The sequence below is a fragment of the Chironomus tepperi genome, unplaced genomic scaffold (genome assembly GCF_022539635.2).
Source record: "Chironomus tepperi strain 1889 unplaced genomic scaffold, CSIRO-AGI_Ctep_v1 contig_309, whole genome shotgun sequence".
Lineage (NCBI taxonomy): Eukaryota > Metazoa > Arthropoda > Insecta > Diptera > Chironomidae > Chironomus > Chironomus tepperi.
The window spans coordinates 1183136-1209974 of record NW_027226431.1 but is presented as its reverse complement, the minus strand read 5'-3'; the positions used below and the strand labels follow the sequence as shown (position 1 = coordinate 1209974).

The window sequence follows — 26839 nt, the reverse complement described above, 5'->3', positions numbered from 1 at the left end:
CATGTCGCACCATCCAGTACATATGTATGGATGACGATGATATGAGTTGATAGGAAGGAACGAAAAAAAAAAAGTCGATTTAGTTTTTAAAACAGATTAAATTAAATCCTCATAATGTTGATGATGAGAAGCAACAGCATCAGCATGAACACAAAAAAAAATTTTGCTGTCGTTGCCTTATCTTCTCTTCTCACCGTCAACATCAACAACAAGATTTCTCATATTAATCTCTTGTGCAAATTACATGAGAAGCAAAAACAAGGCATAGGATATAAAAAATATATTTATTAATGCACACACACACACATACCGATTCAATTGCTTTATCTAAACGGAAAATTTCTTCCTGTAGTAGATGCAATGTTCCAGTTTTACCGCGATGACGTGCAAATGCTGCAGCACAAGCTGAATGAATACTGTTGACCCAATTTTCCAATTCCACCTGTGCGGGGAGAGAAAAGAGACATGGGAGGTATAATAAAAAAAATTTGTTCTTGTTGTTGTTGTTGTTGTATATATGTTTAACATCATTTTCGTTTTTACTTCTACAGTACTCTTTTATTTCTTGTTTTTCAAGCACATAGAAGCTTTCATTGTGAAGCATAAAAATAGCAGTATGTATATTAATGCTGTAGTTTGAATGAGGATAAAAATAAACAGCAAATACATGCATACATGTTATATTTTTAGAACATCTATCCAGCCTTGATGTAAAAGAACTCATTCTGCTTAACTATTACTGCATTATATACCCATATCCTGCCTGCATTTCCATAAAAATCCCATTTCAGTTAAGAATTATCATTATCATTACTATTATTATTTTGATAGTTGATTGAAATAAGAAGTTGTGTAAATATGTAAGTAAATGGATGTAATGTATATAGACATGAAAATTTTGCTGGAGGTTCCAGACAGACGCATGATTTTTCGTCTAGTTTATTTCGATTTTGTGTAAGGTATGACTTACAGTTTGATGTAAGGTATGACTTTATTCATATGGAATTTTGAATGAAGGAATTACAAATCATTGTGGACTGGAAGTAGTCATGGTTACTAATGACAAGACTTGTCTTCAGGGGCCAATTTTGGGTAATTTATAGAAACAGTCTGGAATTTTGTATTTTATCTGGATGTCTGGTTCTTCAAGCTTTCTTGGACACTCAACTTTCATATCCTAGTCTAGCGTTGTCCAAGCTTCTAAGTGCCACGACACACCTTGGTGGTATGCCACGACTTAGCCACGAGCGTCAAGAGGGGACAGTCTAGATTTTGGTATTATATTTGCATGTCTTGTTCTTAGATAAAGTCTTGGTTTTCAAAAATTCTTGGACATATAACTTTGAAACCTTGTCCAGTGTTGTCTAAACTTGTTTTATGACATGACAAACCTTGATGGTAAGTCACGAGAGAAATCACACCAGACATGGGATTCATGGGATTTTCAAAGAAATTGACACCACACAGTTTAGACAACACAAGCCCAAGTCAGACAGCCTACAATTAGTTCACCAAACTTAAGTCTCCATCACTTCCAAAAGCTCACAATCCCTAAAACCCTCAACTAAATTCAAATTAAATCTCGAATAATAATTTCCAATTCAAAACTCCAAAATCCAAATGGGATTTAATCAACCAACTACAATCTATTCCATTCCCCATAAATGTTGGAAAAACGATTGAATATTCCTGATAATTTACCATACCATAAGCTATACAAATTGGGACACAATTTTCGTGCCATTGTTTCAACTGATTTGACTGTTCGGATAACAAACGGAACCTCTAATAAACATACGTATTATTTTTTTGGGTAAAAGTGAATGAATAGAGATGAAAATCATCAACTTTATGTTGTTTATCCTGCTATGTTCAATTTGTATTATATGTAGGAACAGAACATAATTGAGATTGCATGGAATCTCATAAAGAGCTAAAAAGCACATATAGAAAATTTTGTTGGAAGTGAGATGGAGTTGAAAAATATTTATCATCTCGTCTAATGGAAATCAATTAAGGCATTTTGAGTGCAAATTTGCATCCTACCCCCAAAAAAAAATATTCATACTCACTTGACATGGTGCTTGAAATAAATAAGCATCTCCAAATGCGGTGCTAAGGCAAAATATATAATCACGTTTTGGATGTTCGGGAATTGGTTGCATAATTGCGCCATCGACGATGATTAAGTGCTTTGGTGCTGCTTCAACAGAACGTCCTTCACGTGAATCGCACGGATAGAAGAGCAATGTGGTACCTTTTAAACATACCCAATATCCCTTCCAGCCGCGTTTACGAGCCAATTCAATTTGATGCTTTTTGCGCAATAGCCATTTTTTAACTGATAAAAAGCTGTTAGAGCCAAAAAAGGAAAAAAAAAGAAAAAAGTTTATGGATGAGTATAACCGTAAATTAAAGGCAATTTTTTTTCATTCACTCATTCCGCTGCTGCTTATGCTGTCGAGAACTTTTTTTTTTCTTTTCTTTTAAATTTAGAGGCGTTTTAAAAAATGTTCTTGCTATATCTCTTTGAGATGTGGATCTGATATTTTATGTACAAGACTCCCCAATGTACCGAGATCCTATGCTTCCTTTCCGGAATCGATATAATAAAACAAAACTTTAAATTTATGATTTTTGTTGCGATGGTAAAATATTTTTCACATTGATTGGGCAACGGTACAGTTAGGGGATGGATATCACCCCTTTTTTTCATATCCATGCTATCGAATCCACAGTGGATATAAATTCTCAATTCATAGATAACGACAAACGGATGAATAATTTCTGATTTTGTGTAATTACTTACCCAGCTTTACGTACTGCACCCGTACAATTAAAAGATGCCGCAGCTGTACCAGTTGCCTTTGCTTTATATGGTGATGCCATGATACTTTCACCATCATCCTCATCCGATATCGCGGTCGTTAAACTCATTCGATCATCGTCGCTGATCTGTAAAAATTTTTTGTTGTAGATGATGTGATGTTTTTTTTTTGTCGTCATCGTTGTTGGAATGGTTTACATGTGGATACATAATATTTTCCACGGATGGTACGGATGAATTGAGAAATTGGGTGGCAATAAATGTGTTGAACACGGGGATAGATTATGGCGGGTATGATAGCGAATGAAACGAGAAAAAAAACAGAGAGAGAGAAATTGTGAAAAACAGGGATATTATAATTGTGTTATGTAGCGATTTTCATTCCATTTCATTTCATCGCACATTAAATTATAATTTTCTGATGCATTAGCACAAATATTTTCCACATATTAATTTTACATGTAGCGGTATAATAAAAATATATTACAATTTTTTTTTTTTTGCATATATATTCGTGTACTGTATGATTATACTTTGGAATTGATGTCTACACGAAAAAATTTTCATTTTTTATGGCTTCTCAACTTGCTTGTTTTAAATTATTTAGACTGTTTTTTATTTTCATATGATTTAAATGCGATTTTAATGCTAAAAACTAAAGCAGCATTTTAAATTTATGGACTTGTAATGATGGGGTTGCATGAAAATTGGCATCAAAACTTTTTTTCGTATATTGGAGCTATATAAGCGCATTTCGTGGAATAATAAATTACTTTTCTAGCAGGGGTATGAGAAATTACTTTTAGAGGAAGTAAAATTGTCGTACCGAGGTCATTCTTGTGGATGGACAAAATATGTTTTTGACTTTTATTTTGTCAGGTTTTGCTTAACTGTTTCTATGTTTTAAGAAAGATTTTAAATCATTTTTTTTGGAACATAATAAAAATCTTCAATAGACGAGTGACCACGAACTCAAAATACAGAGTGACCAAAAACTTATAATAACTTATTGATAAAATTTGAACAATTTTGATGACAAAACCAGCGACGGAGGCAAACGAAAAGCTTTCTCAGTCAGACTATCATATATTTTGCAGTTTATGGCCTGCAGTCTTTAACAAACTATAAAGTACAGACGAAAAGTACAGGCCTGCGCATCAAAAATGCAGGATAATGCAAGTCTACGGTTCTTGGCTGAACCATTCTGCTAGAAATTGAGCCAAGATGCTGAGCGTCGTTAAAAGATTCATATTAGAGATATCCCTAAAAGAAGCTGCACAGCATGTTCTGCCGAATCAAACGCAAAACCCCCAAACGACCAAAAACCTTCTCAACGCAGCTCTATACTAATACTAATCACGCACATTCCATTCCTACCCAAAAGTCAACAGACAAATTGCAAAAAGTCAACACCCATCATTAAAATTTCAAATAAAAAATTACAAAGTAAATGAAAATGCTTTATGTTTTCAGTCCAGAAACCCGAAAAAACGAGTAGCAATATGTATGCACATATTTATTATTAAGGAAAATAATTTTTTTGGTAAAAAAAGAGAGAGGAAATGAAGGAAGAAATAATTACAAAAAGCACGATAAGTTTAAATGCAATAAATATTTTCCTGTTGTTTGTGAAGTTTTTAGTTCTTTCATTTCCTTTTTGGAAGTAAGAAAAAAAAAAGTTTCTTATTTAAAGCTATGGAAAAAAAATTGTGAGTTTTTACAAGAAAAGTTGAAATAAAAAACTCCATCAACAACATTCATCAACATTTATATATGTTTTGTACTGGAGTCAGTTAGTTCATCTACATGGGATGGCTTATCATATCTTCCAAAGAGTGTCTAGGATGCCCCATCTTATCTGAATTCGGAGTCGCATCTTTAGGTCTAGGTGTCCAGGTTACTCTACCTTAATCTATTCTAGGTCCCCTAGAGTTGGAGTAGATGCAAGGACATCGGCGGGTTCTCTAGTATGATACAACTATCCAAATTCGGTTGTTCTAGGACACCCCAACTACTCAAGCTCATCTTATCTTAAGTACATCTTCCTAGTACTTTCTAGGATGTCCCACCTATCCGAATCGTCCTAGGTAACTCTACCATATCTTCTTAGGGCTCTCTAGTATGCCCTATCATCCAAATTTGGGTAATTTAAGGTACCACACCTATTCTATCTGTATTTGTCCTATTTTCTTTACCACCCTACCCTAGATACCCGTTAGAGCTGCTAGGCATATACAAGGGTACCTAAAGTGCTCTGGTAAGTTAATATCAATCCCCTGATTGAAATTTACTATTTCATTTTTCAGTTGCAGATTTGCATTTTGGCCATACTTTCTGCATTAATTATTCAATCAAATTAAATTGAATTCATTTGACTAGAAAATAATTTTTCGGACTAATGAGAAATTTAATGCTATAGACGCATCATTATGCGAGATATCATTCATGATTTATAAACCTCCGAACAATAAAAATAAATTCATTAAATTTATGCTCGAAATGTATGTGTTATGTGGAAAAGAGAGAAAAAAATATAAAATATTAGGAAAAAGTCATATAATAAAAATGTGACAATAATGCTAACTTTATTAGTCTAAATAAAATGCTTATCACGACTAATGTGAACGTTTATTTAATGTCATATGTGTATACGTTGCACATACGCTAACAATAAGAAAATCGTATTAGATTGGCATATTAATGGCGAGAAAAGTAGCTTAGAAAATATGAAGTGTTCATTATTGGATATGTTTTCTTCGGTTCAGTTGCTAATAGTGTTTTATTGCGTTTGAAGGTTCTTTAACTTGCGCAACATGGAATGAGACAATTTTTCGCAATAGTTTTATTACTTTTTTTTGTTGGAAGTTTATGGTTTTTTGGCATTTTTTTATTGGAGATGTCACACCCATTTTTTGTTGTTAATTTTTTGAGATATTTCTATCCATATGCTGAGATTTTACTGTCATAAGTCTACAAATTATGGTTCTGCATTTAAATTAGATATTCATTAGTATTCTAGTTTGAAAAACTACCGTTTTTTGATCTTTATACGCTGCAAAAATCCTAATTAAAGAGAAAATTGAAATTTTTTTTCTAATGATTCGTGAAATTAGAAAATTCATTTTTTGATTGTTGCAATGTTCTACTTTTTGAAATAACGAGCTTTTGAGATTTAAATATAATTCGTCTAGTTTAACGAATGTAGTTTCACATCCCTTTTGTTTATATTTTTGTTGAAAATCATCAAAAATATTTCAAAGAATGTATTTAATTAAATTTACTGCTTATTGTGGTTTAAAAACGATCCAGTTACTTAAATCTGCAATTATTAAATGGCAAAAGCTCACAATTAAATAAAGTAAGTAAGCATTTGATATTTTTTCAACTATTTTCATATTGTTTATCAAAATATCCAGCAAAGACTCATTATTCCTTCTAAGAATTTGGATATAAATGAAAATTCATCCTTAAATTACTACTCATTCCGAAAAAAAAAGTATAAAAATAGATCTTGAAGCTTCATATGTAAATATCCAAGAAATATCCATAAAATTAACGATGTTTTCAGTCCTTCCGAAGAATATTCAATTAAGCCCTGGTAACATTAAGACAACTATCAATGAATAGATACGCAAACAAAACTATCGAATTATCATTATATTCAATTGAAATCTACAAAAAAGTCGAAAGTCAATTAAATCAAACGTCTTGTGTTTCTAATTGGTAATTGTCGATTCTTTTTATAAAAAGTATATTTTTCTATAGAAAACTTTTCAATGAACAATAAAAGAAGTTCTTCATCTCTTAATTTTTTTTTGTGTGTTCTACAAAAAAAAGAAACTATTCATTAGTAAGTGCATCAAATTGATTCGATATTCTTTCAAAATTTCCTTTTTTCTATTCTTTATTTAATGGTGAATCAATAAGAAAAAAAGAGAATCCAGTCAAGAAAACTTTTCATTGGAATTTTTTTTTTGTTATCCATTAAGAAGAAGAAGAAAGTAGAGTTTTAATGAGAATAGACATTTGTCGACGAACAATCCTCACATCGTTGGAATACCATGAATAGTGCTTTAATAATCAATTAGATACAATGAAGGAATCAACATTTATGCTGTTCAGAGAAAAATATAATTTGTTTTTCTTGAAATGAACGTTTATGAGAAGTTTGTCGAAATTTGAGGTTAAGTTGGAGTGGCTTGGTGGTGGAATGGTTTAGTACAGTGATGGGCAATCTGTGTTTTGCAGTACTCACTTTCCTTTGCAGACTTTAGTCAGTACTGTAATCAAAGGAAACGCGGTACTTCCTTTGCTGATCCTTCGTTATAATCTATAAGTCTACTGAGTCCAGAGGTCTGATGCACCCTCACTTGATAAACAATTATTAGCCGTCAATAACCCTAGAGCAGCTCTGGAACTCAATGAATTATCTTTTGAGGTTAAGTACCTTGGTAATTGAAAGAGGAAAGTCTGCGATAGAGCCAGCCCAGCTTTAGTCATCTAATAAAGTGAACCCTATGGATCACAATTGATCTGTACGGTCATCGAAGTAAGTAAGTGTCTAGAATCTTCAGTAACTAAAGAAGACCACGATATTGACAAACTTTGATACTTAGACCAGATTATGAACAACTAAACTTCACTTGACCAAATACGACGAAACAGAGGAAACAGAATTCCAAATATTCTAAGAAATTTTTAGGTTAGAATCATAAATTAACCCCCAAAAAAGAAAGAAATATACGAAAACATTCCAAAATGAGGTGCCTAACAATCAAGAAAGAAAAAAAATTCCAATCTCTTAATTGCACAAAGGGAACATCAAGAGGAAATATGAATGAGATAAAAAAAAATAATAAAGCAAAAAAATTTATGTCCGCATGTGAAAAAAAAGGAAAAAAACTTTAGTAATTTATAATTTTTTCTTGTTGATTTTTTTTGCGAAGCTTTTTCTTTCCTAGACGACTAGAACTTTTCGTTAATTTAGAATTATTATTTCCATTATGAAAATGAATTTTTTATCAAAACGGGGCACTTAAGTGCAGATAAAGTTTATTATTATGAAAACATGTCTCACTAAATCATACGACACAAAAGCGTGAATAAAACACCAAAAAAATTTTTATCAAGTAATTCCGTATAAAACCAGAATGAGAAAGAGAGGACAAAAAGGTAGGCGTCAACATTCACAGAATTTTTTTGTTTAAATTGGAAATAAGATATTACCTTCCTAAGAAATCGCTCATTACAGTCTTTTGCCGTGCCACGCCAATGTCGATGGCGATAGCGTGAGTTGCCAAGCTTAAGGGTGCCTTTAAGAGCGGCCGCTTCAGTAACAACACGCCGAATTGTCTGTAAGCGTGCTCTATTGCATCGATGCATTGGTTTAAGTATGGCACCACGTTCAGGTTCCGAATCGGGACCTGATTTGATATTATCATCATCTTCTTCATCTACCCAGGCACTCAATACACCCTCTACAAAATTATATAACATTTGAATATTTGGCTGTAATGTCGAATTATTGGACGGTTGATCTGTTAACGGTTTAATAAGCTGACGATTTTGGCACACTTCACGTAATAAATTTTCACCAAAATGTACGGTTTTATGGCGACGACGTCGTGAATTAAGAGAAGCAGCCGATGCTGACTTCATTAGCTTATTGTTACCATTGCGATGATGTTTTGATTTACTATGACTATGAACATTTGTTGTAGTATTAATAGTAGTAGTAGACTTATCATGTGCAGATGCTTGAGCAGTGGCTGACGAAAGTGTCGCTGATTTTGGTAATGACGAATACGATTCGTCTTTTGATAAACCCGGCGAAAAGAGATCTGTACGTCGTGTTGATTCAACACAACGTGGCAGTGAATTGCTTTTGAATTTATGTTGGGCACTAACGCCAATGGCTTTTGATTTTGAGCGTGCAATTGTACTGCCACAACAACGTGGATCTGTACATACGGGTAATGTCTCGCAACATCTTGGATCTGTACAGATATCACTTGTCTGTAGCATTTCATTTGAACGCGGTGGTAAAGAGGCACGTCGTGGCGTATCGTAATGAGAATTGGCATTCAGATAACAATTTGGATCCGTACATATAGGCAATAATGGACACATAGGATCATCGCAACGGACAAGCGATGTTGTCGATTGGTATATTGGTTTTATATCACTACCATTATGATGTGAATTACTACATGTTGCTGCTATGCTATTATTAGCCTGCTTTCCTGGCAACATATTACTTGTCGTTGCTGAACGTTGTGTCTGTCGATGATGTCTCGGCTTATCACGCTTCGATGGTCTCTCATGATGATCATGACTATGATGCTTTACACTCTTAATTGTCGGTTCACGATACCGTTGAATTATTTGATATTGCGGCGGCGGTTGCTGTTTTTGCTGTTGCTGATTTTGTTGTTGTTGTTGTTGCTGTGTTATTTGCATAGGCATTTGTTGTGTGTGCTGTATTAATTGATACTGAATTTGTGTTTGTGGCTGTTGAAGATGTTTTTGGTTTCTATCTACATTCGATTGAACAACCTCACTAGCCGAATGACGTAATTTACGTTCAATCGATCGATGATGTGTTCTTTCTAGGGATTTCTCTTTTCCACTACCCTTACGACTTATCTCTGCACAACTTTTCTGTACTTCACGCATCTTATTTAATTTCTCAATTGGTATTTGTATCCAATCGGGTGGAATATCATGAAATTCGGACGAATCTTCACTTGGACCTAACGAATGACGCTTGTGAAGCTTCTGATGGGTCTTACGGGGTAATGGAGGGGGTGCAACTTGAGATTTTGATTCATTTGTTTTAGACGACTCTACAATGGCACTTTTTAATGGCACCATTTGTTGTTGTAATTGTTGTTGTTGATGTAACCTTTGTTGATTCATAATCTGTTGCTTTGTTAACCATTCTAGTATATTATTTTTAAGGACACGCAGGTCATCGGCAGACTTTTGTCGTTGAAATTGTTTCATTGGAAGTGGAGGCGGTTGTTGTTGTTGTTGCATGCCTGTTGAATGTGATGCTTGTTGCTGTGCTCTCTGTTTTTGTGGCAAAGGTGGACGTATAATGTCTGCAAATTCATTTTTAATTAATGTTTTAGTCTTCGTACCACCACTACCACTTGTATTTGAAAATTGATGTTGTTCATGTTTCAATCGAGCAGCTGTTTCAATCAAATCCAACAGTGCTGCATCTTTCTTATATGGTAATCGTTCGAGCCAGTGTGTAATGTCTTTCTTTAATGCCTCTAAATCTTCAGGTCCCGAAAAGTGTCTCTGATGATGCTTATGATGTTTCTTGTTTGACGACGATGTCGATGGTTCTGTCTCTTGTCTTGGCAATGTTGATGACACCTCAACTGATCTCGATGATGCTCGTTGAAATTGTGACCGATTAATCCATTCGTTGTTAAATTCTTTTTGTTGTTGAGTGTCGATAACCTCAACTTTATTACCACTTCCAAATTTCGTTCCAGATTTACCTCTCGTATGTAAAATACCTTTCGTTGGTACATCAACTGAAACTGTAGACGGTGGAGTTGGACCGACATGATTTGCGAATTGTATTTGCTTCTCACTCGTTGCACCAGATTCTTGACGACTGACTGGTGCATGTTTACGTATTGTGCCTGTTACACTTTGTTGTTGCTGTTGTTGTTGATTCATTTGATGTTGTTGTGCAACCATCTCTTCAGTATTTTGTAATAATAATTGAGCTAATCTTTTCTTATCTACAAATTTTAAATCTCCATTTATATCTTTAAGATAATTAAAGAGATCATCTGCTGTTATTTCTCTACGTCCTGTATGTCTGTTCTCTTGACGCTTTTGCGTATGTTGGGCTAATTGTTCTGTTATGAAGAGTAAGTGATCTAATGAGCCGGATCGACTTTTGGCACCAATTGATTGTCCAGTCATCATAACCGATTTGCTTGTTGATGGTGTTGATGTTGTAGCATTTGCAACGGTTTGTGAAATATTTGAGGAAGAAGCACCGACAATTACGTTATCATTACGCGATGAAATATGATTGGCGACGGCACTCGAGCATCGACATATAGGTGCCGTCCCATTCGCCTTACTACCACTTATCCCATCTCCATGTTTCTTCGTTCCATCGCCTACAGTTGCAGGTTGCGATCCTTTTCCCGTTGCCACAGGAGTTATTTGTACAAGAACGCAACAACAATCAAGTGTTAAAGAATTATTTTTATCGTTCGATTCACTATTATTATTTGATGATGCAGTTGAGGCTGTTTGTGTTGTATTTTGTAATGCCGAAGCCAGAATGAGAATGCTTTATTCCCTATTTTATCTTCTTATTTTCCTTTTTTTGTGTTATATCCTCAACAGCAACTTGTCTGATGATCTTTTTAGAGTTTTTATTATTATTATTATGATATATCCCTTTTATTATGTAAGTGCCACTTCCTATATCCCTTTCTGCTCTCAACACACAACAACTGTCAAAAGTGTCCTGCTCTCTCTCGCACTCTCTCTATTATCCTTTTATCACTGCTACTCCATTCGAAACTTTTCGTCTTTTTTGTTATTTTGATATTTATTATATGCACTGCTGATGCTGGCTTCGTCGTCTTTAACGAATCCCAAAGTTTAGAATTTATTTTTTATGTATATATATGTAGTATGTCTTGCTGAAGTGGTTATCTCCTTTTGTCTCAAGTAATTATTAATGCTCTACCGTTTCTATGAACCACTTTCGTACGATGTTTCCATACTCTTATTCCTCCTCTATGTTCTTTTGTTTCGCGCTTTGTAACTTTATGCTTTATATGTCAGTATGAATGTAATATAGAATAAATTTTTTCTTTTTGTCACTCTTAACTACAGTTTCCTAGCTTTCAGGTCGCTTCTTTATTTTATTTTATTTTTTTATGGTAAGTTACTACTTTTTTTTCTCATTCTCTTGATTCCTTCTTTACAATATAATATGTGAATATTTTTTTTTATACTACAATTTTACTGCCTCTGACTTCAAAAATCTAAATGGGAATATACAAGGGGATGTGTGTAAAAAAATGAGGATTCTTTTGCCTTTTTATATTTCACTTTTTCCCGTTCCAACTCTATCTCATCTGTGTCATTGTTGAGCTTTTTCATTATTTGATTTAGTTAAGATAGAGTACAAAAAGGCAGGATTGGATTTGAGTGCCTTGTTATAAAAAAATTCTTTCACTTTGGCAACTACTTCACTGTATCTCATCAATTGACACACACTGCAATGCTGATACTACTGCTGCTTTTTTTTTGTGTATAAAAATAAATGAATTGTACCATATTTTATGTTGAATGAAGCGCTTGCATGAATGCATTTCCTGCTCATATTTTCATAGAATATGCCTTTTTTTTGTGCTTTTCATCCACAACACAATGTATCGTATGCTCATATTTTTTAAAACAAAAAAAAAAGTTATGAATGAATAGATTGAATACTGAAAATAAATTTTCATATATTCATTTATGCCTTGCTCCTATGTGACGTACTCATTATGAATGGAATGAGGATATTTCTGTTCTTAAGCAAAGAGATGTTGGAGCTATTGATGTTGTATTATCAACGCTTTAACATCAAATATTGTTTAACTTTATTGCTCTTTTTTTCACATCCGGAGTTATATTATAACAGACAAGGAGGATTTATAGCATGCTCTATATTTTTTTCCCAGATGTTTATAGATGAATGAACTTTTTTTTTATGAGAGAATTTTTTTTTTGGAGATGGAGGAGGTTGAGGAATTATCTGACTGGGTCAGATCAATGAATTTTTGAATTTTTGGATGCTTTCGAATGAAGATTAAGGGATGGAAAGGGTAGAAGTCGTAAATATTGGAATTAGGATTCATGTACCCGAAAAGGATGATGCAATAAACTTTATTTGTTGCTGTAAATATGGACCAAAAAAACTGTCATGGTGCAGTCAGTATATTAGATAGATTGAAGCTAACTTTTGAATTTTCTGGTAACCAGGTCAAGTAGAGTATCCGGATAAAGACGCATTTATAGCTTCGATAAAAAATTTTTGAATTAAACAAGTAGCTCTGCAGCATTTACATCAATAAATCAGTGGAATTACAATCTTAACTAAAAATGTTCATGACGTAGGTTCGAATCCTTACCGAATCTCGTTAATTCCCTCTGTTAAAATCATATGCATGTTTGTACAGGGACTATCCCCAAAAACTAGCACATTTCTCGTAATTTCTGAATATTAAATATAAAAAAGACTATTATCGAGCAGCCACAATACAGACTTATCATATTATTCGCCGTAAAAATGGTTCAAAACTCGTCGGCTTGATGCCGTCAGGGCTACTTTGCATCTTACGGTTAATTAAGCTCCTATATAATATTGGCTGCATATTGATGCCATAGTGGATACGGTGTGCTGCTTTGGATTGATAAAGACAGAAATGAAGTTGGCGTTAAAGCCTGCTTCAAGTTCCATCTTAGGGAATCTATGAATCACAAAGCAGAATTGCAAAAACAGGCGCCTGTAAAAGACACAGATTTTGCAACAGATCTGTCACAGATTTCGCCTGTTCACAGGCAATGCCTTTTTACAGGCAACGCACAGATTGCAACTCTGAGTCACAAAGGACCAGTATAACCAACGAAGTAAGTAAATATTTGCCAAACTTAATAAAAAATTTCAACAATTTTCAAAGTTTCTAAAAATATTCAATCCTAAAGCTTCTCATTGTACCACTGCCTGTATATTTTCCACAACTAAAAATTATTCATACCAAAAAAATTTTAAATGTCAAGTGTCTAAATTGACAAGTACTACAAAAATGATTAATCTGTTCTGCATGACAGAAAATAGAAGTTGTTGACTAGATGAAAATTTAATTTTTTTTCACTCTCTGTACACACCCAACTTTTAATCTTATAATAATAAAAATTAAAAGCATAATCTCTTTTTTTTTGTCAAATTTACTTTCTCACTTGAGAAGTTGTTCAAAAAAATAAAGAAGTCTTTTCAATAGATGTGATAAAAAAAAATCTCGTTGAGGATTTACACGTAAAAATTTCTATTAACAAACTTTTAACGAAATGTTTAAATTGGGTACAAAAAAAAAAGTTTTGAATATTTTTTTTTATGTAATTTAGCAACACTTGAAGTTTTTCTTCATGCCTCATACTTTTAGCACATAAAATAATTTTCTCTATTATGTAAGCATTCGCTCCTGAAAAAAATTCCACTCAATTTCATTCCCCGAAGTAATGAAAAAAAAAATGTCTACATCATTGACAGTACTAGTTAAGGTATGACACAATAATGAAAATCATTTTATTTCATGTTATGGTAGGGGGAGAAGTAAAGGAAGGAGGGGAATTGAGGCAGTGGAATATCAAGGGAATTTTGTAACCTCAATATGGATTTAGTGATAATTTATTGGACAGAATTAGTAAAAAGCCAATAATTCAAGTTATATCCAAACGATTGTCAGTAAGGATTTACCCAGAGCTCAAAGTCGACTCAAATTTCAAATGGAGTCGAGTCAACTTTTCATATAATATCCGAATTTTGGATCTACCCCAATTTTTGTCTCTTGTCTTGAATTATTTTCATTAAGTTTTGCTGCTAATATGATAAGTAAGTCTGAATTTTGCCTGTCTAGTGTGCCAACGAGTGAGCCAACGTTGCTTCAGAAGTGCTGTCTTGAACCATAGCCAAAAAACTGGATCCAAAAAGCTTAAATTGTCAATTTATGGCTACATCACTTGGTGTAGTATCTAAAATTCATTAGACGATTCTGCTAGTGTAAAAGTAATATCTCTGTAGCCGAGCGTTCCTGATAACTGAATCACTCTTATGAGTAGTGAGCATATGGGTTCGATTCCCATCAGGATCCGATTTCTCTCAATCATTACATAGAATATTGTCGAGTAATGTCAGACACTAACGCACTATCGTAAAAATCGTGATTTTTTTGTCGTTTGCAGGAAAGTTATGAGGAGCTGGATCAGGATTCTCATTAAATGCAGTTTTTAAAATGTGTCCCGAAGTTTCAGTTTTGAAGAATTCTTGAAACCAAGTTTTTAAGGGTATTTCCCGAAGTTCCAATCTCGATTTAGACTATAAAGGTATTTTGACAAATCTTGAGACCGTGGTTTCGGTATCGAGAAGCCTCAGTGTCGAGTCAAAGAATGTACATCTCTGAAATGAAATTTTGCATCCTTTTTATTGGATATTGAACTGCCTCCTTCCAGAATTGCGGTTCTATATGCAACAGCATTGAATTAAATGAAATTGAACCCTGGCCAGAAAAGCACATGACGTAGAAATGATTTGATTATGGCTTAGGCCAGATTTTACTGAATATGGCATAGGCCAAGAATCATGCTTATCTGGGGTCGGATATTCGAACACAGCTATGACATTTTCTTTCGAGGTGGATTGAACCCAAAACCTTCCCTTTCAACTACATCCCCTGATTCCAACTGTTTTTTTTTGTTTTCAGCTTCAATATTTGTTACAAATCGAGCTGATAAAAAAAGTGACGGGAAAAAGGAACTGAACACAAAAAAAAATATTTCATATTGTTTGATAAAAAAAATTTATTTTTTACAAACACAAAAATATTTTTGTACTCAATCTCTGCCTCCCCCCATCTCCACTACTCAATTCTCATCTTGTCTCACAATTGTAGAGTATAAAAAAAAAATTGTTTGAAAAACATTTCATGCTTCTGGTACAACGAGCACTTTATAATAATTCTTTCTCTGATATTCATGCTGCTTTTAGTTTTTTTTCAGCTTGAAGAATATAAAAAAAAAGTTTTTCTCGCATTGAAAATTAGATGAAAAACTTTCCATTTTTTTTTATTTGTGCTGCTCACAACTCTTCGCATATCAGCGAATTGTGACGGAGATGTAGGAACAACTTGTGTTATTGGAATTGAAAATAAAGATGGAAAATAAAAGATATAAAGGAACAACTAGCCATGGTTAGGTATGAAAAGTATGGATGGATTGATAACAACAACAAGATATGTCCATTCCAAATATTCACTATGGTATGAGTGAGTCTGCGCCTGTATTAACGATAAAATCAGAACAACAAATTCATCCTCATCATAATTTTCTATTTCCATCATTGTACGTAATTATAATCAAAAAAAGAAAAAAGCTTCACAACAGGGAAAGTGGCGAGAGGGATGCGAGAGAGAGAGAGAGAGAGAACTGCATACAGCTAAAATTTGTTAGGTATTTTTTTTTATCAGGGAGCAATTTTCATCTCCGAAACATAAGAGAAGAAATATATAATTTTTTACAATTTTAATGCTGAATGTGTTTGTGTGTGCTGCTCTGGTGCGCAATATGGGTGTGTGAGAAAAGATGGTGAAAAAAGCACTCCGCTCAAGTTTAATAAGAAGGATGACGAGAGAGAGAAAAAAAACTTTTTTTTTCTATCTTTAGAAAAATCTTTTAACTGACTTTAATTTATATCTTGATAAGAAAAAAAAATTGATATATTTCAGGGAGAAATCCTCTCTCTTTTATGTGACTGTCTCTAGCACAGCTTCAAATTATTCCTTATTTTATTTTTTCATTTATTTCTTCATCATCTTATATCTTTTCTGCACAAAGGCAGCAAAAAAGGTGTGTGTGGGTGAGAGAAAGTGTGTGTGAGAGAGAGAGTGAGAGAGAGAGAGAGACAAGAATGGAGATGAAATGAATGCGAAGCAAATAGCAACGAGAATGACGGTTAAAAAATTTTTCTTTTTTTATTCATCCTACTTCTTCTAGAAAGCCATAAATGAATAAAAGAGGTTGCTCACTGTGCCTATATTAAGGCGCACATATACACGAGAAGGAAGGAAGGAAGGCAGTAGCAGCAGCCTTAAAAAATATATATATTTTCATGTCATCATTCTCAATTTTTTTTTTATATTTTTTTTCTCGTGAAATCAAATGGATTTTTTGATTCATTTTGACGGGTTGACTGACTATGAGATATATCTTCGTGTTCTAGCTATCTCATTGTGTACAATGTATACAATTAGGGAATCTATTCTTGGAATCTTCATAGATTAAATTTGGTAGAAAAAAAAACTTTGTAAACACATAAAATTCACGCTTTACATTCATTTTTACGGATGTAGGATGTATTTTGCGTAAAGATTTGATTACAAATGTCATAAATTTGAATTATCGTGCTTTTTTTGATCGATCTGGGCGGAAAGATTTCATTGAAAATGATTTGTGTGTTTACAATTCTGATTTTACGTATACGTAAGGAATTTTTACGTAACGCAGAGGTCTACGTCAAATTTTTACGTAACGCAGAGCTTTTCAATTTTTAACTTTAAAATGCACTCAAATCATCAAATTTTTAAATAAATTTTCATGCTTGTGCCCTTCTTCTTTCCTGCCATGGCACACACACTGCGAAAATGAAATGAAAATGGGAGAAAATTATTATATATAAATATAGATTGCGGTTTGGTGGCATTTTATATGCGAGAAATATTATTTATTGGCATTTAACACAAACGACAATAATGGCAAGGCAATGACTAAATTCGCGATATAAATTCTCGAGCATTTCACTTCTTTTCTTCTCGTCGCGAAGAAGATTGTAAAGCTTTGTGTTTTTCTTGTTCCTTTTTTTCTTTTGCTTCTTCTTTTTCTTTTATTTTGTCATAACAATGTATGTAGATGTAGATGTTTATGTGTAAACTACAAATAAAGGCAAGACAAGACAAGTAGAATGAGAATGTAAGATCGCAAAGGGTCGCTTGCTTCTTCTTCTTTTCATTCCTATTTTTAAATATTTCATCAGCAGAATAGGCAAGTATCAAAAAAAGAAAGAAATGATTGGGGGTCATTAAGTTATGATGTAGATGAAATGGGATGCTGATGGAGTAGTGGAATAGCGGAATGGGCAGTTGAGCTGTGAGCTGATGGAGACAAGGTGATGCCGTAACGAAAATGGACAGCTAAGACTCAATCATTGAGATGAAATTTGTAAATTTATTGAGATTCTATTAGTTTTGCAGCTCATACTGGCAGGCTAAGATAGCATAGAAGGCTATCAAGAGCTTAGCAAACTGACAGAAACGCTCGTGAGCATGCTCAACTAGTATATGAAAGTGGAGTAGGCTCCCGAGAGGATGCTTTTTGACTGATAGAGTCATGGTTTCCCAAATGAATAATAATTAGTTAAGGACAAGCTAATGTCCAGTTAGTGACTAGTTCTTACGTATTTTTGTCAATTTGGGCAGTTCCATTAATAGCAAAAAGATCCATTTAAGGATAAGCAATCTGAGATTCTACGCCAAAATTCTTTGAGGATATTCAGTTGACTTTTAGGGGTTTCTGTAGGGGTTCTTGAAGTCAGAATTTTGAAGTCTGGTCTAAGACCGTATTTCACCGAATTTCACAACAGACTGAATTTCGTTGAATTTTGCCTCAGACTAGATTTCACCAAATTTGACCTCATACTAGATTCCACTGAATATTTGTACTATATTTCATCGAATTTGGCGTCAAACTGGATTTCACCGAACATGTCTCCAGGCCGGACTCAGCAAGAAGATATAAAAATTCCCCAAATACACCACTGAAAGTCAAACCCTATCTTGACTTCCCCACCATTACTGTCTCTTCCCTTTTGTCGCTAATACTGCCTTGTTTCTATTCACTTCTTCTTCCTCTAGAAATGATTAAGTTTTTTTTTCGGCTTTTCTGTTCTGTATGTCTTTTGATAATTTCTTCTTCATCTTATTCCATTTCTCATTCTATCATCTATCCACCATTCTCTTATGTATGTGAATCCACAGCAAGAAAAAAAAGATATTGTACCATTGTCGTGGAGATTTCTGTGCAGATTAAATTCTTTACACAATTATATAATTAAAATAATAATATTTTTTTCTTCCGTTTTTTTCTTCTTTTTCGATTGACGAGAGTATAAAGGGAAATGAATGGAAGATGAAAATGATGACGTTGACGACAGCATAGGAATAGGCAAAAGCTGAAGAGAATTTTATTTTTTTGTATGTATATTAAGGGGGAGCTTTATATCAAATAATATCAGCATTATATCACTCTTAAAACTACAATATGGTGAGAAATTTGGTTTGCTGTAAATTGGCTTTAATGCCATGAGTGGTTCTGTCCTTTATGGTGAGCTTGTGGAATTGAAAATTTGAATTTTTTTTTTTGATGGACTGCAGACTTTTATGGAGACTGATTTGTACATATATGAGGATGAAAAAAATGTTTTTCTAAGTATAACAAAATTAAGCAGATTGCTATTTTTATATATTGAGTGATATAAGAGTTATTTGAAGTGTGTGTGCTTTTGGTATAGAGATTGATTTACAATTCAAACCATACGAGTTGAGTATGAAGGATATTTTAGATGAGGAATATGAAGAAACTTTAATTTGCGAATTGGATTTTGTTGGTTTTTTGTTACAAGCCTCCTTTTAATTTAAGATATGTAGTAATGGAATTGATGATAAGGTGCCTGAAGGTCTGAGGATAATGTTTTGCAGGCATTGCCTGTTTTAAGAATCAGAATTTGATGTTGACTCGGGTTTTGTATGGAAAAATCGACTCGAATTCATGGAATTCGACTCCATAGGCTCCATGGACTCTGTAAACTTCGAATCCATAGACTCTATGGACTCCATGAAGTCGAGTCGACTTTTCCATACAAAATCTAAGTCGACTTCGAGCTTTTGAAGCTTGAAATTGGAATACAACTAGTATCGAAGATTCCAAATAAGAGCAACGACTTCCATTTCATGGAAATTCTCCCAACTTGAATGGAAAATCCAATTTCTCAAAAAACAAAAGCCATTTTCTTACAGATCACTGACTTTAATCAACAAAAGACTAGTTCTGTGTCTGTTCTAACAAATTGAGTAATTATCAATCTCAAATCTATGTATTTTGTGGATTTGAATTAAATTTTCTTATTTTTTCTTATGTAGAATGCTTTGTTTTGTCTATTTTAGCTGAAAGAAGGCAAGCAAGAATGAAACTATTTACTCTAAATGTGAGCCTGTGTAAAATACTAAGAATGAGATTGCCTCATGCCCGAGTGGAATAGAGTGTGATTAGTACCTTCTGTCTAGTAATTGACCAAAAAACTGTTAGTACTAGTCATCAACTAGACATTAACTAGTTAAAATGTATTTTTGTAAACTCCGGACTCTTTATGACAGTGTATAGCACTTAGTATTAATAATTGGCATAGGGAAGCCAGCTTCAGTTGACAACTAAGAGAGACCATGGATCATAACTGATCTGTACGACCGAAGAAAGTCGATTTAAGTCTAATAGACACTATACAAAGTCAACTTTGAGCTCTTTCGGTTTTATGTAAGCTGTAAATTAGTCTTTATGAATTGAACTTAATTAAAAGCTTACAAAAATTTAACTGTTTCATGGTCTGTTGGCTCAAGTTTGGAATTTATTGGCTGTTTGGTATCTTAAGAAACTCAGTAATATAGTTCTTGTCAAGCAATCGTGAATATTAGGCACATTCTTAAATATTGCTACTAAAATGCACCTAAATATCGAGACTTCAGTACTAGAAATTGCATAACCTCAAACATGAGTCCATGTCAGCATCATAGCTCACAAACTCTAATTGTATTAAACAGAACTAAGCCTTAGAGTGTATATTTAGTAATTTTTACCATTACTATAATTGTGAAACTAGATAGCTCCTACATTGAAACATAATTTTGTAATTCCAAGAATTTACTATGACCTATTTCATTATTAACCATTTCTGTGAATTTTTATTTCCATAAATCCAAGTTTCTGCGGTTTTTTATGTTTTTGATTATCTCTAGGACTTGCTATTCATTATGATTTAGTCATAGTGATGGTTTAAAATTGCGTAATAAAATTCTAAATTTTACAAGCACTTCAAAGGAAATGGCTGGAATTATGCAACGAAATAACAGAAGTAAAGCATAAGGCAGCATACTTTTCAATTCATTTTGTCATGGTGATGTAGAATATTCCCTAAAATATCCATCAACAGCACTCAACAGCGAGCATGAATCATTATAATGAACAAAACTATTTTTATGAATTTTTGAGAGGAATCCCGAGCAGCACAAGGTGGGGAATCAGATATCATGGTGCCGTCAAGGTGACTTGATGCTTAATTGTTGGTATGGCGATGTGGCAGTGCCCTAGTATACTCACTTGGTACCGTAAGCTTCTCATTGTGTATATGCTTGCATTTAAGGTCAGTGTGCTGTTCGGGAATACAATTCACAATTCTTTCAATGCAAAATAAAGCCACAATTGTGTCTAACCTCAAAAAAAAAGCTTTTCATAAATATAGGTTACTGCCGATAAAAGCTATTGACTTAAATCATTTGCAATTATGGGAAATGGAATTCAAGCTTTATTTTGTTATTTTTCTTGCATTTGCAACTTTACTTGGAATCATTTCAACATTTTTTTTCATCTCTTCCATCCATAACGTCCTCGAAATTCTCGTCGTTGCTTAATGCAATTTTCAATGTACATAAAATAATATTTTTTATATTTAAAAATTCATTAAATCCAAGTGGAATGGGAATCAAAATGTAATTAAGTTTTGCGCTTTTAATTTATTTTTTTTTATATATATTTTCTCTATCGCAATGGCTCGTTCCTCTCACTCACTCTCTCCTGCAGTAATCGAGAATGGGGCAAAAAAAAAAATGTTGAGTTTGAGCTTCAATATCCGTTATGAATTTTATGCTATATCTCTCACTCTGTCCGTTATAAATATGCATCGAATGTGTCCTTTTTTTTGTGTATATCGCGTAATATATAAATGGATATGATATTCGAGGATCTAAAATCCATAAATCCGTAAATTACTTTAGCAATTCGCAGTGGAGCAATTTATGTCGAACAGCAACAACAACAACAAAAAAATGGGTTAACTGAGAATATTTAGATTTTTTTTTGTGATTATATTATAGGCACACATATGTACACACAATTGGAATTTTGAGTTACTGGCAATTGAGCCTGCCTTTCTTTTTTCCATTTTTTTTTCCTGTATGTGCCTTTTTATGTGCTCTACGAATCGATAAAATCACGTAATTTTTTTTTTTCTCTCGCTCTTTGCTTTTCACTGATTGAACATTTCCTTTCTTCTTTACTTTACTTTATGCTTAATTTCAATTTTTTTTTTTTTGATTTTCTTATTTTTTTTCGTCTTGTGCCATATTTTATTGCAGAGATGGAAGTTGACTTGGATTTTTGTATGAAACAGAGCTCGAAGTTTATTTGAGTTGACTCGGAGTCGACACAATATGAGTTTAGTCAATTAAAGTCGAGTCTAGTCACGTATAGTCTAGTCTAGTCAACCCAGTTTGAGTCTAGTCGACTCAGCTTGAGTCTAGTCGACTCTAATTGTCGACTAAAGTCGAGTTTAGTCTAGGTCGAGTCGAGTCGAGTCATAGTCGAGTCTAATCGACTAGTTTCCAGAAGTAGACCTCAGTTTGAGTCTAGTCAACTTTAGTCTAATCAAATCTAGTCGAGTCTAGTCAGTCTAGTCGAGTCTAGTCGAGTCTAGTCGAGTCCATTCGAGTCTAGTCGAGTCTAGTCGAGTCTAGTCGAGTTAGGTCGAGTCTAGTCGAGTCTAGTTGAATTTAATAGAGTCTAGTCGAGTCTAGTTAAGTTTATTTGAGTCTAGTCGAGTCAAACTAGTGTCTAGTCGAGTCTAGTCGAGTCTAATTGAGCTTAATCGGTTCTAGTTGAGTTCAATCGATTATAATCGACTCTAATTGAGTTTAGTCGAGTTATATCGAGTCTAATCGAGTCGAAGTCGATTCAAAAAAATCAAATAGACTCGATTAGACTCGAAATCGACGCAGTTTAGGTCTACAAGTTTATCGACTCAAGTCAACTTCAACTTTGTCGACTTCAAGCTCTGATATGAACTCAAATCGACTTAATTCGACATTTTTCACACAAAATCCGATTCTCCTTCCATCTCCGTATCCATGGATGATGCAAAATTTTTTGCCATGTCCGTCCACAATAAAAAAAATAATATTTTAATTTGTACTCCCAAGTGACAATGAAAATGAAAATTGCAGCAATTTGTCAGGCGAATCGCCCCAGAATTTTCACATTTTTTTTTCTTTCTTTTTTTTGTAAATGTTACTCGGGTATGTTGTACTTTTGTACAAATGTATGTCGCAGAAAAAGGAAAAAAAATGGCACAAAGAAAACTTTCACACAAATGTACATGTCTATATCTATACGTAAAAAAAATGATGATGATGGTGAAAAAAACATTTTTTTTTTTTATGAATTTTTTTCTGGATTTGAGCAGCAGTAGTATCACGTCGATGGCTCCTAATCCTTTTTCCATGTCGTCAATATCACACTTTTTGACGGGGGGGAGCCATAGCAAATATTGGAAGGGAAAAAAATGATTAAATTACACTAGTAATCCGTTTACTTTCTTCTTTTTTCGTCACGAAAAATTGAACTTTTTTTTCTTTTTTCTTTTTCTATCGTCGCGTTTTTCTACTTTTTCCAATTCCGACTCGATTTCAACTTTTTTTTCACGCCCGCGAAATTTTTTCCTCTTTTTTTTGTGAATTTTTCTTAATTTTTTTATTTTTTATTTTATATTTTTTTTGTTAAATAGGAAAAGAAAAGAACCAAAAAATATTTCACTTTTTTTTCTGCCTCCTTTTTTTCTTTTTTTCACACAAAAAAAAAACTAGAGAAATCTCGTACTGGAGCTACCGAAACAACCGTTTTGTTCCGAACTCCCAATCGATATGATGATGTGTAGGAAAAAAGGAGGAAAATTTTTTTTTTTTCATGTATTTTCCCCAATTTTTCGCATATCGTATGTACGAATGTGACGATGTAATATTGGTGAGAAAAATCTCAGTGAGCAAGATTTGCGATTGTATTAAGCAGAGCTTTACTTGCGAATAGATGGAAAAATTGAGAGAATCTTAAATTGAGAGAATTAAGGCTTTGTGAGAGCTTTTCCGAAAAATTGAGAGGAATTTACACTAGTGTGAGTTTGAGCGCATTTATGGCAAACTTTTAAGGAGAAGCTTTTCGTCGGTATGCGAACTACTTTTTCGAAAATAAGAATATGACATAAAAAAAATAATTTTTTCAGTGACTAAGAAGAAAATTTAGCGCAAAATAAGGAAAAAGTTCTTCTTGTGACTATCTATTCTAGTAAATATCCAAAACTACGTCCACACTCACCCATGATTAAGCACTTTATAAGCAACTCTATGAATTTTAATTATTGGATGTTCGAAGATGATGATGAAAAAAAAATGGAACACGTAACACACACAGATATTAAGTCAGACAAACAGCAAAAAAAAAAACACAAAATATCTTTTTATGGCCTATAATAAGAACGTTTATCCGCAATAGATATTAAGCCACAATGTTGTTTAATTGAATTTTTCGTTCATTTGCATTTACGGCAAAAAGCTTTTTCTTATTTTTTTTATATATTTTCTTCTTTTTCGCACGCTCGCTCTTTTCCCGTGATCAGAGCTAAATCACCATCCTGTCATTTCATTGTATGTTGTATGCGCTCATATTGTTACACAGTATTAGTGACAGTAAATCGAGGATTCTCTCATTTTTTCCAGTCTTTCTCACCAACAAGCAAACGGAGCAAGCTTGTCGAAAAGGAAAGGAAGACAGAAGAAAATTGTCATGCAATTACAAAATATGAAGCCTTGAGCTAGAAACTTGATGACAATGTATAAGATAAGGAACAAAAGTTTTTTGGAAATATGGGAAAATTGAGATGAATGGCTAGGACGTCAGTTCGAGAAAGGAACAAAAAAAATTGTTCAATTTATGACGCAAATCAAAATTACGCAAAGCTAGAGAATGAGAGTAATGAGAGGAACTGCTGAGAGGATATGAGAGAGTAAAAAGCACTCGTCTGAGCTTTGGCACAAAGAAAATTACATTTTTTGTGTTCCCATAAAGTCTTTTTCGATATACGGCGCCTGCTTGTCAGAGCATTTCTGTCGGAGCCCATTTTCGCTATTTTTATTTTTCACCCAACACGTCTATGTATTAGTGACCTGCATTTGTATTAGTAAATGATAAAAAAAACTGTTTTTCATGAGAAAATTGAGCAAATTTTCACCAGAAATGCTCATGTAGCTTTTGCCATGCAAGTCCCTAAAAATTTTTCTTTCTTCCCTTTCTTGTTCCATCCATCGTCATCATTATCATACGACTGCAACTTTTTTTCTGTGTGTACATTTAGCTTCCATCACAGTATTTGTGAAAAATGTTTAATCTGAAACTTTTTTTTTTATTTTTCTCACTCTCACTAACTTTCTTTTGTGTATATTTTGGACTATATTGTATACTGCACATTGAAAAAGAAGGAAAATGAAAATCATTTTCTTTTCTCTCATTTTCCTTCCTTTTTTTATACTTATTTTTTTCGGGGGTTATTATGAATATTTTTTCATGAGGTGAGAGCCTCTGCAATACTGTTTTTTTCAAATGAATATTATATGAGGAGATAGTTACAACTTGATGCAGGGCAAGATTATTTATCATCCTTATGCTTAGTTCTCTTCTTTCTATCTTTCTCTTTCTCGACTGTTCCATAAACTTAATGAAATTAATTTTTTTTTCGGGTGAGATGTGAGAAAATGCTTCACGTACATACAGCCAGCATGAAGGAATGAAAAACGTTTAGCCAGGTTTCCATGTCTTGTTGAAGGAATTTGGGACAATGCAGTTGTGATGTTCAGTATTTGGAGTGTTATGCTGTGTAAAACTTACATTTTGTAGCAAATTCTATGAACAAAGAAATGTCGATAACTGTTTGTTCCTTTTTTTATGACTCATCTGACCAGCTGGTAGATCGTAAAGTTAGTCTTTTGACTATTTAGTCATTAAACTAGCTTATCAAGCAACTCAAGGGTTTATTTGAGTTTATTATGCAATTCAAGTTAACAGGTTAACTATTATGACAAAATTCTTCACACAATTTCCTACTATATTCCTGAAGCATCTTCCACGGAAGGCACACAGCAGCATATAGCTTAAAAATGACAAAAAATGTTGTTTCTAGCTGACGTAACTCTGTCATGTGACCGGATTTGGTAAAGTTCGGAACTTTTTCAATTTCAAATGTCTTTCGAATACTTAAATAGTCATAGGCTGGTGGGACGCTAGCATTGGGGCAGATTCGACCGATTCCAACTCGAAGTCAGAATCACCCAAGGCTAAGGAGAAAGAGTTCATGTTACCAAGACTTCACAATTCGAGAATTCCGAGTACGAAGTTCATGTAGTCTCGGTTTTGGTCTCGATCCCAGTCTCAGTCTTGGTTTCGGTTCCAATATCGGTCTTAATTCCGCTTTTAGTCTCGAAACCTGTCACTGATCTCAGTCTCGATTGTGAAAATTGGTCGAAATTGACCTCGTATGCATTTCGGGAGAGCGGAAAGAATGTCCGTTGTGTTTAAAGCTTTTATATCATCTATAACCAGTCAGTTACCAATTAGCTAGTTAATCATCCAGTTTGTCAGCTATGTAGCTAGTCACTAAGATAATATGCTTATTCTCAGAATTCTTCAAAAAAGCTCTAAAACTGGTTTTCATTAAAGTATTGCAACATAAAGGCAGATAAAGGTGTGCTCAAAATACTCCATTTTAAAGACAAACCTTATTTCCAACTGACCCATTACAAAAAAGTATCCAAAAAACTGGCAGCTAAGCGTATAAAAATATTTTGCCATATTATGATTTATGAAATAAGGCAGGTCGTGCAAAAATTCCCCATGATTTTATTTTTCTTGCTTTCTTTAAACAAAAAAAAAGCGTACATCCATATGTGTATGCTGTGATGCCTCATATTCTCACATCCATAACGTGTGCCTTTTTTTTGCTGCTTCCCCCCAGTTTCGTGTGTAATGAAAATATATCTTGGCATGAAGTAGAAAGGAAAA

The 26839-nt window shown here is 33.6% G+C and overlaps 1 protein-coding gene across 15 annotated transcripts in view; it reads right to left on the bottom strand.

Annotated features, from left to right (window-relative positions):
* Positions 1-26839, bottom strand: part of sif (still life) — a 116806-nt gene that overhangs the window by 17375 nt on the left and 72592 nt on the right. For 8 of the 15 annotated variants that reach the window (XM_070643143.1, XM_070643141.1, XM_070643134.1 and 5 more), the window contains 3 exons: positions 2810-2955; positions 2073-2352; positions 311-442 (listed from right to left, as the gene is read on the bottom strand). In XM_070643143.1, coding sequence (XP_070499244.1) covers positions 311-442; positions 2073-2352; positions 2810-2955 — 558 coding nt within the window. Of the gene's footprint in view, positions 1-310; positions 443-2072; positions 2353-2809; positions 2956-8053; positions 11863-23310; positions 23703-26839 lie in introns of those variants that run through there. The other 7 variants (XM_070643142.1, XM_070643132.1, XM_070643133.1 and 4 more) reach the window with 4 other exon arrangements.